The 11,416-nt window shown below is 40.3% G+C and overlaps 1 protein-coding gene across 1 annotated transcript in view; it reads right to left on the bottom strand.

The window, feature by feature from the left end:
- Positions 1–9,207: 9,207 nt before the first annotated feature.
- nek11 (NIMA-related kinase 11) overlaps positions 9,208–11,416 on the bottom strand; it is a 298,330-nt gene continuing 296,121 nt past the window's right edge. The window contains exon 17 of the mRNA XM_087978482.1: positions 9,208–10,468. Coding sequence (XP_087834608.1) covers positions 10,243–10,468 — 226 coding nt within the window. The 3' untranslated portion in view covers positions 9,208–10,242. The remainder of the gene's footprint in view (positions 10,469–11,416) is intronic.

The raw sequence follows: 11,416 nt of genomic DNA, 5'->3' as shown, positions 1-11,416 counted from the left end.
TCTCTTCTCTTTGACCTGTTGCTTAATACATGGTCCTTTAACAAGCATTGCCTGCACACTCAAGCATTGATGTGTCTATCAAGGAATCTTTTGTTGCATCCATCACCACATTTGCATGAAGACACATTGTATTTCCCTTCACATGTCTGTCTGAAAGGTATACTCTCATGATCTTGGATTTAAATCACCAATCCCCCAGATCACACTCTGCTGATTAGCATGCTGTAGAATTAAAAATCCCATCTCTTATTATCTTCTCAATCTGATTCCCATTTTAGCTAATCTTCTTAAACAGAGCTAATCATGAATTTAAATTGAGTTTGTCAGAACAGTCTTTGCTTTGAGCACCTCCCATCCACTCATGTTTCTCTCCTTTCCACGCCCAATACTAAATTAAGATTTAATTTCTGATCTCCAAAAATGATTCTGCAATCCTACTTGCTAAATCAATTATTTAACTTTTTGCCTACTTTCCTGTTATACTGGTGTAGGACGCCAGAATTAGCTGACCAGAGACAGAGAATAAGAATGGATGTAGGTTTGCTCGCTGAGCTGGAAGGTTCACTTCCAGACATTTCGTCACCCTACTAGGTAATATCTTCAGTGGGCCTCAGGCGAAGCAGTGTACATGATTCCTGCTTTCTATTTATATGTTTGGGTTTCTTTGGGTTGGTGATGTTATTTCCTGTTCTTTTTCTCGGGGGTGGTAGATGGGATCTAAAGGACAGGAAATGACATCACCATAGGAAATGACATCACCACAGGAAATAACATCACCAACCCAAAGAAACCCAAACATATAAATAGAAAGCAGGAATCATGTATACTATACAAAATGCTGGTGCGGCCATACTTGGAATATTGTGTGTAGTTCTGGTCCCCATATTTCAGGAAGGATGTGGAAGCATTGGAAAAGGTGCAGAGGAGATTTACCAGGACGTTGCCTTGTCTGGAGGGAAGGTCTCATGAGGAAAGGCTGAGAGACTTGAACCTGTTCTCATTGGCAAGAAGAAGGGTAAGAGGGGATTTGATAGAGACATAGAAGATGATCAGAGGATTAGATAGGGTAGGCAGTGAAAGTCTTTTTCCTAGGATGATCACTTCAGTGTGTACGAGGGGGCATAACTATAAATTGAGGGATGATAGATTTAAGACAGATGTCAGAGGCAGGTTCTTTACTCAGAGAGTGGTAAGGGTGTGGAATGCCCTACCTGTTAATGTAGTCAACTCAGCCACATTAGGGAGATTTAAACAATCCTTAGATAAGCACATGGATGATTTTGGGATTGTGTAGGGGACGAGCTGAGAATAGTTCACAGGTCGACGCAACATCGAGGGCCGAAGGGCCTGTTCTGTGCTGTATTGTTCTATGTTCTATGTACACTGCTTCGCCTGAGGCTCACTGAAGATGTTACTTGGTAAGGTGATGAAATGTCTGGAAATGAACCTCCCAGCTCAGCGAGTGAACCTACATCCAGAAGCTCAACCTGAGCTAAAAACTTCTCAAAACTCACTAAGAGAATAAGAATATATATTAAGAAAAAGGACATAGCAATAACATCGTTGACAGATATAAATTGGACCTAACAGGAAATAAATGTCAAAACTATACAGAAATTAAGTTTTGTTATATACAATTGTCTGTCACTGCTAAGAGAATGGCATTGCATTTCTTTTGTGCGATGTTTCGATGAGGGAGTAATTTCTCTATAAGAATCTTGTGCTACCCTTGGTTGTGAATACTTCATCTTTCATCAATTTGTTGGAATATTGGTTACATGCTGGAAACTCAGAGAAGGCATTACCTGGTGGAGTGTTCAATGGTTTAACTGATCTGTGTTTGATTATGTAAGTCTGTTGACTGATTTTTGTTAACTGTGCTTGACGATTAAACCTAGGTGGAGCCTTCAGGTGTTAAACTAAACAGAAGCTTCTGGAATGACTGAGAAGACTGTACTCTGAACGTGTATGTATAAATCTCATAATTGCTGAAATATTTAAGCATTTCAAATAAATCAATTGTAGACTTAGAAATGCTGTTATCTCTGCATTGCCCCGAGGTAAATCAGATAAATAAAATTGACAATAAACTGGCAAATACAGAACCAATAATACTGACAATGCCTGAGAATAGACTCTAATCTATGTTCAGTTGTTGTTCAAGCTTCACTAACAACATCACTGCTTTGAGAAACTTCATTTGTAGTTGTGATGGAAGGTGGAGTAGTGGAAGAAGGCAGAAGCAAAATGTACAGGCTGCAACCCAATATGAAACTCTTTCTGTTTCCAGATGCAGTGCAAATGGAGAAATATCAGAACACAATACCCACCCTGTTACAGAACCAAGCCCTGAACTGGATGAACCATCCACTCTGCCAATAGTCTAACCATGCGGTGAAGGTAAAAATGAACACCAATGTTTTTAGGATCAAAGACCATCATGAATTCTCAGATAGCCAGTCCTTTCTTGACTGAACTCAAGCTCCTTCGATCTACCTTCTCCAGAATCCATACTCTAGAATTCTCCATTGCTCTGTTGCTTCTTGATATCCATCATACAAAGGATGTAGAGGAAGAAGTAAGCCATTTGGTCCTTCCAAAATATCACCTTCTCCACCTCCTGATGCCACCTGGCTTGCTGTGTTCTTCCAGCCTCCTACTTGTCCACTTTATAATAAACCATGTTCTCAATTCCAATTTCCTGTCTGCCCTCCAGACACTTGGCTGACTGTCTATCAAAAACTTATTTAACTGCACCTTCGCTAAGTTTAAAGACCCAGCCTCCACTTTCTCCAGAAGAGAATTCAACAATCTAATGAGGGAAGAATTCTCCTTCTCCCTTCCCTAGCGTTATTCTCTGGAATATCCTCTGTTTATTCACCTTGTCAGTCTCATCAGGATCTCATTTGTTTCAATAAACTGTCCTCTCATTCTCCTAAACTCCAATAGGTAAAGGACAACCTGTTCATACTGTTCTGACCTCTTCATCTCAGGAACATGTCAAGTGAACCTCCTCTGAGCTACTTCCAATGCAATTATATCTCTAAGGAATCCAAAACTGCAGCCTCACTAATGGCTAGCTGCAGTAAAATCTCCCTACTTTGATATTCTCGTCTCCTTGAGATAAATGACACGATTGCATGTACTTCCCTAGTACTTGCATTCTATCTCGATGTAACAGAACACCTAGAATCCTCTGCACTACTGAGTTCTACATTATTTCTTTTCAATAGTAGTTTGCATTTCCATTTTTCCTCTAAAATAGGTAAATTTACAATTATGTGTTAAGACCAGCTTCCCTACAGTATGGAAAAAGGCCCTTTGGCCCAACAAGTCCACACCAACCCTCTGAAGAGTAACCCAGCCAGACCCATTCCCCTGCACTTACCCCTGACTAATGCACCTAACACTGTGGGCAATTTAGCATGGCCAATTCACCTCACCTGCACATCTTTGGATTGTGGGAGGAAACCAGAGCACCTGGAGGAAACCCACGCAGACACGGGGAGAATGTGCAAACTCCACACAGACAGTCACCCAAGGCAGGAATTGAACCTGGGTCCCTGGCGCTGTGAGGCAGCAGTGCTAACCACTGAGCCACCATGCTGCCCTCCATCTACCAATAAACTCCATTGCCAATGTTTAGCCCACTTAACCTGTCTATGTCAGTTTGCAGACCCTGCACCTCCTCTTGACAATTTATTTTCTGCCCTGTTTTGGTACCTTCGGCAAATTGTGATATTGTACATTCAGTCCCCTTCATCTATTGATATAAAATGCAAATAGTTCATGGTGAGCACTGATCCCTGTGACACTTCAGCGGTTATAGCTTGTCAACTTGAAAATGATCCATTTAACCCCTTTCCCTCCTTACTAGCAGCCTCTATCCTCTATCCATGCTAATATGTTACTCTCCAGATAAGGTGCTCTTGTGTAGCAGCCTTTGGGTTAGCACACCACATCTATCAGTTCCCCACTATCCACTGTGAATGCCATTTTGTCAGATCATTCAACTGCAGTCTGACCTTATAACCTAGTATTTCAGTCTTCATACCTTTGTAATTACTTTCATTTAGATTTAAATATGAGTTTTGGACTCATTTCTTCCTTTCAAGCTGAACATGAAATTCGATTATGATCACTGTCAACAAAAGGTTTCTTTCCTTAGAAGTTAATCCTGTCTCATTCCTGACCAGATCTAGAACATACTGCTATAAGATTTTGTCCCAAAGCACACCACAATCTCATTTTCCAAGTTACCTTTATCAATCTAATTTTCCTAAAATACCTTCTGGTGAAAGATGCCCATGATTATTGAGATTCATTTCTTACATGCCCCATTTATTTTTTCTTGTGTGCTCTGTTCCACAGTATAACTACAGCCTATTAACTGTTCCCACAACTGACCTCTTAACCTATACTTTTTTTTTATCTCTAACCAAACTGATTCTACTTCTTTTAAGTCAAGATCATTTCTCAATACTGAATTTATGTCATCCTTAATTAATAGAGCTATCCCACCTGTTTTTCTTAGTTTCCTGTCATTCTAATATGTTGAATACAACATCAAGGTCCTAGCCACAATTGTCTTTGAACATTGTCACTTCCATGCATATCAGTTCAAACATATTTATCTCCATCTGTGCTAATAATTCATCTCTTTTACTGTAAGTGCCTCCTACATTCAGATTCACGATTCTGTTACATATTAACCAGTTTATATACCCTGGCCTTACCTGCTAATGCATTCTTATCTTTGTTTATGTCCCATCCTATCACACTCTCTGGTCATCACTACCGTTTGCTCCAATGGGAATGGCCGAGGCCGAATTCCTGCTCTGTTCTATTACTTGGCTGTTTCTCTCTCCCCACCCCCCACCATGTCCTTTGAGTAATTTTACCCTTGCTGCATTTAGAGTCATAGAGTTATTGGGATCACAGTGTGGAAACAGACCCTTCGGTCCAACTTATACATGCCAACCAGATATCCAAAATTAGATTACATTACAGTGTGGAAACAGGCCCTTCGGCCCAACAAGTCCACACCGACCCGCCGAAGCGAAACCCACCCATACCCCTATATTTACCCCTTACCTAACACTACGGGCAATTTAGCATGGCCAATTCACCTGACCCTGCACATCTTTTTTTGGACTGTGGGAGGAAACCGGAGCACCCGGAGGAAACCCACGCAGACACGGGGAGAACGTGCAAACTCCACACAGTCAGTCGCCTGAGGCGGGAATTGAACCCGGGTCTCAGGCAAGTCTAGTCCCATTTGCCACCATTTGGCCTGTATCCCTCCAAACCTTTCCTATTCAAAACCGTTTGTATAATTCCTATTGCTTGCACGGCCAAGATCAAGGTGTGTCTAGTAGATAAGAGGATTCTGGGATTTCCCTGGTGTCCTCAGCCAAGTGTCTCACTGGATACATTTGATTCAGGAGCAAGAGAACAGAAAGACTTGCATTTATATAGCCACCGTCATAACCTCAGGATGTCCTAATGGACATTACAAAGAAGTACATGGGATGTGCAGTCACTATGGTAGTGTAGAAGGCTTTCCAATTTGCTATTGATTGGCAATTTACCATCTAGCTCTTTTAATCTGATGATGTCTTTCATTTCCATTGAAGGCTGGTGCTGTGCTGTCAACTCAAAGATTTATCTGAAATCTCTGCTCACCCAGAATAATGCCTAACTTTCATTTAACATGCACTCCCTCTTTGTTCCCAATTTGGTGGTTTTGTGTTCATCCACAGTGAGATTGATCTACTATTATTATCCAGTAAATGTGCAAAGTCCTTTAGAGTCATAACAGTCATAGGGATATACAGTTCAGAAACAGACCCTTTGGTCCAACTCATCCATGCTGACCAGATATGTTAAATCAATCTATTTTTTCTGAATGTCAGCATCCTCTCGTACATTGGAGAAACTTCAATCATGGTGACTAGTCATGGACAATATTCTGAAGGTCTACACTGGGCCTTACCTATCGTGCTGGACAGTGGTCAGCCAGGAAAAGCATTAACTGAATGTAGAGCTTCAGAAGGATAGTCTGTAGCTGGAGAACATGATCAGGGCCTGGAAAAGGCTTACAATGTTAAGGATACCATTGGAGCTAAGTGCATTCATTACCTTTGTTTGAGTTCTCACACTTAAGAGTGTTTTCTTTTAAAACAAGTCATTATGCAAAAGAGCCAAGTACCTAATTATTGACACACGAACACAGGGTCTCTGCACTGTAGCGCTCAAGACATAGTCTGTATCTGGATTGTATATACACTCTGCATTGTGTATATTAGTTTACTAATAAATAAACCAACAAGAGCTGATCATGCAAATCAAATTGATGTGCTTCATTTGTGTTACATTTAAATAACACAAGTATATTGTTCCCCTCTTCTATACCATAAAAGGCTGTGGTGGCCTCGTCACTGAATATATTCAAGGATGAGGTAGATCGTTTTTCAGATATTAAAGGCTTGGCGAGAAAAACAGGAATATGGTGCACTCAACTTTGAACAACAAGTAAAATAGCCACTGTATTCCGGTTCAGTGCAGAGACCCTGTAAACCCAGGACAGGATCCGGGGATTTGGCTCATTCGCATGTTGAGCTTTTAGACGGATATCATGCCAAGTGTGAAAATAACCAGCACTAATTGCTGACAGCAACTTGGAAAAGGGAATCTGATTACCATTTGAGGGGGAGGAATTTACAAGAATACTGGAAACAGCAGAGAAGTGGCATTAATTGGAAAACTTTCAAAAGAGCCTTGGTTTGATGGACCAAATGGCCTTCCTCTCAGGAGGTTTTTAAAAGGATTTGGAGGGCTACTGGAAAAGAATGGAACAGTGGAGTTGCAGTTGGAGAGAATAGTCACGGGCATGATGGACTGAATGGCCTAATTCTTTGGTGTAAGCTGTTCTACGTTTTTAAATGATTCATGCAGAAATATAAGTACAGATGAGTGACAGGATAAATTGAAGAAAGAGATAAAAAAAATAAAGCGGCCGGTTAATAAAACCCAGTAAATGAGTTTCAGCTGTAATTACATTCCAGTTGTAGCAAAAAACATAACTTTTCCATTATTATCACCTCGCTTTTACACCCCTGAAACATTCAAGTAGCAATCACTATTTCCTTCTTTTCTTTGGAGAAACATTTCTATTTTATCTGCTGCCTTGACTGATCTGATTACTGTTGCCAATTGTTATGTGGAGTTACTCTCTCATTACTTATTCATTGTGATGGCTTGGTTCTGCGGAATCTCAACCCCGATCCTTCGCCTTTGATTCTGATCCTTTACTTTTGCGTTTTTAATGGCAACGGAAATCAGCTCCTGCTTTAAACCCAATTCCAATTGGAAAATCTTTAAGGCACTGGGAATTTAGCCCTGTAGATTGAATGGAGCTGGTGATATATTTTGAGTTTTTCTGTTTATTGCAAACATATTGATCATGCAATAAGAAATGAAAAATAATGATGTGTGTTCATTATTTCAGATTGTCTGTTTTCAGTGCTATGTTCACTGGAAGTCTCTGAAGACACGTTTGATGCATGGGACTGTCAATCTCTTCTGTCTACAAGATAATGGGATTAGACAGTGGTCTTTGTGATGGACAGTAGTTTAGAATTCTCCCCCTTAAAGGTATCGCTACATCACATCAACATGCTGTGAAAGCAGGGGGGTGTCAAAATGACATGCAGAGTACTTCCAGTGCTTCAGATAACTCCTGCATCACTTTACGTGGCTAAATGCTCTGCAAGCATTCCAGATTCCCAGATTATGCCATTGAATCAATCTTCTGGATGACTTGACACACATTATTTTAAGGAGAAAGTGAGGTCTGCAGATGCTGGAGATCAAAGTTGAAACTTTATTGCTGGAACAGCACAGCAGGTCAGGCAGCATCCAGGGAACAGGAGATTCCTGAAGAAGGGCCTGTGCCCGAAACGTCGAATCTCCTGTTCCCTGGATGCTGCCTGACCTGCTGTGCTGTTCCAGCAATAAAGTTTCAACACATTATTTTAAAACCTGAGCTACCTGCATCTTTCTGAAAGCATGCACTGTCTGCTCACTGGAGACTGTGTTCAGTAACAAGATGAAACCCCTTCCCGCATCACCTCATCAACAAAATTTGAAGAAGTAACCATTTCCACACCATTGCTCCCGGGGGAGGTAAGGTGATTTAGAAGGAAATATATTTTACATTTATATAGCACTTGTACAATTATCAGAAAACTCAAAACACTTTACAGCCAGTGAATTACTTTGGAAAATGTAGTCATTGTTGTCAGAAACATGGCACATAATTTTCACACATCAAGCTCCCCCAAAGAGATGATGCTGGCTAGTTAATTGATCTTTGTGATGTTGATTGAGGGATTAATACCTGTCAGGATACTCTCTGCCACAACTAATTACACTGCAGATGTCTCACAGACAGCAAACCAGAAAGTAAATTGCACTAGATGTTCTTCACTTCTTTAATCATTTTAATAAGACCAAAGTAAAGATTGGGACACTTAAGTAGGATTAAGATAGAAGATCAAATACGACAAACTAACTTGTTAAAATGTTATTTGAATGATCTGTGCAATTTTAAAAATCCTAATAGAAAAATTGGATATTCCCTGAATATCAAATTAATTTTTCAGTGCCAGATAAGTTGTTCAGAAGTAATAATGATTTAGTACATAGTTAAAAACCCAGCTACACCTCATTTAACAAGATACAGCTTTTTCAGATTTTTAGCATGAGATTGGAAAACAAAGATTTCCGAAGATTTCCTTTATGAAGGACATCAGCAGCATGTTCCTTCGAAGGAGCAGGGTATCACTGACAGAAACCTCGCATTTCCACGTGTAATTGTGTACTTGCAGATGCACAAAAGTTACTGTCAGTTTCTCAGTTGTAATGACTGTAAACATTGACAGTTCCTCTCTCAATATAAATGCAAAATCCAAAGTGCCGACATTTCTTTGTTCCCCTTGGGGCTGATTGGGAGAACCCTAAAGGAATATTCCTGCTGAAATCCTGATGATTGCTATCAGTGCCATATATATTACCACCCATCACCGAGGTGTGACATTCAAAGTCAGCATCTTGAACAATTATTCCCGGCAGTCTTGTCTGACGCCTGCTGTCAGATGTGAAATGTGTTCTCGACTTCAGGTCTTGGGAACAGTTCCTTGAAAAGGAAATCAATACACATAATTACAAGCAGCTGTCTGCTGCTGACCTCTTTGCTCTTTTCTCCTTAACATTGTATTGCTCTACATTAGCTCTTTCAGGCATTAAATTATAGAGTTAAGTCGCTGTCCAATTTTCTCTAAATCACACATGTTGTACAGCTTTAAAGATAAGCAAAGTATTCCTCAGACACATCTGGGTTTCGGTGGCACAGGTTTCACCATCAGTTGGGAAGCAGCAATGCTCCATCTCTGTGACCCGGATTCCCCTTTTCCTTCGCCAATGTGAATCAGGCATCACCAGGTCAAAGGGAGCTCCAGGTGTCCAGCAACAGTGATGCCATCCGGTAGGGTTAGCAGCCAATTGAACGGGGCACAGCCAACCAATCAGTAAACATCATAGCACCAATTTTGCCTTTAATTTTTACATTTTACAGATGGCAGAATAAATGATTGACACATGCACATAAGATTTAGGGAGAAGTTAAAAGATCATACACAATCAGAAAAATAGAAATTATGTGGGATTTATCATAATTTGGAAATGTAACATTCAACATATAGAGAATTAAGCTATCAGGTGCTTTCAGTAGCAGTGAACCTAACACACACAGTTACAAATCCATTTCCACCTCACTGAACAAGATGTCGTTGTACCAATGATGTTATGGTTCTGAAGGAGAGTCAGACTGCACCCTAAACAGTAACTCTGTTTCTGTTTCCACAGATGCCTGTGCTGAGTTTTTCCGACAATTCCTGTTATTTTGAACTCAGATCTCCAGTATCCACTGTGTTTTTGATTCTGACTAATTGGGAGAACAAGTAATGGAAAGAAACAAGTTACAAACTCTAGAGAACTTGCTAAACTATGTTCCTCTTTCATCAACTGCCAAAATTAGAATTGATATTTTAGAGCTTCCTTTTATTTTCAAGGTCCAGAGTTTTGAATTTAATTCTGTCCAGCTTAAGTTGCTTTCATTAATACGATACTAAGATTTTGAGTATTTGTGCCAATAAAATGATGGCACATCCTTAACCACAGTCACAATTGATCAGGGCCATCATCAGTGCTAACTCTTGCGGCAGAGGCCTGCAGTTGCTCCTCAAAGTACAGAAGTTGGTCAACTTCAAAACAGTCACTTGGCTTGGCCCCCAACTTCTCCAGATGACCCTTGACCTCTGCCTCTTTGATGTCATGCCTCCTAGCCACCTTCAGGTAGTTGTAAACTCTTTGAAACACATCTGCTTCCAGTTTCTGAGTGGCTCTCCTAAAACACAAAATAAACACCAATTATTAAATTACTGAAGTCCTGGTGCCATTTAACAGGTGTTTACAGAGCAGACGGATGAACAGATGTAAGAAAGTATTTACTCTCAACAGAAGGAGATCTATCAAGTGCACCTTGGATAAGCACCATTTATCATATAGACTGCCATTAATCTCCTGGGGGTGATTGTTCTCTTCAAAGCTGACTGAAATCACTTGTGGACTCATCTTCCCTCAAACAGAATCATACAGAAGATTCCACAAAGAAGGAGGCCATTGAGCTCATTGTCCACTTGCCTGAATGACTGCAGTTCCAACAACACTCAACCCAGGACAAAGTAGCCACTTGATTAGCACCACATCCACAAATAGTTGCTCCCTCTACCATCAAGACTCAGTGATAGCAGTGTGCACTAGCTGGTACCACTGTTGCATCATCACAATCCTCCATCACTATATCATTTCCATTACCATCTGACCAAATCCTCAATGAAATGTGAAAAGTCTTTGGGAAGTATTTTCCAAAGTATGACTTTCTTTAACTACAGTCTGGATTAGAGTGGTGCTGGAAAAGCACAGCAGGTCAGCATCCAAGGAGCAGGAAAACTGATGTTTCGGGCAAAAGCCCTTCATCAGGAATCCTTTCTTTAACTACAGGCAATCCAAAGAGGCACGGGGTGCTATTCAGGAGAAATGCTGTTCTGTGGAATTTCTGCTCTTTGTGGAATCTCTGTTGACTTATATACTAACACTGCTTGCTCAAAAGAAGTGTATTCAATTTGAATTTCAATTCCCATTTGAATCTTGTAAGATGAATTGCACAACAGTAGCCTTTCAGTACTATCCTTATCTTATTTACAGAGTAATTTGAATAATTTAAAATATCTTTTCTCTATTGCAACTTATCTATTAGCATTTATCCACTAGCTCTCCAGAAACTCACCAAAAC

The sequence above is a fragment of the Chiloscyllium plagiosum genome, unplaced genomic scaffold (genome assembly GCF_037043375.1).
Source record: "Chiloscyllium plagiosum isolate Xiang-an unplaced genomic scaffold, Cpla_swu_hap1 HiC_scaffold_34, whole genome shotgun sequence".
NCBI classification, from domain to species: Eukaryota; Metazoa; Chordata; class Chondrichthyes; order Orectolobiformes; family Hemiscylliidae; genus Chiloscyllium; species Chiloscyllium plagiosum.
Note: the sequence above shows the minus strand (reverse complement) of the source record. Positions and strands in the feature narration are given on the sequence as shown.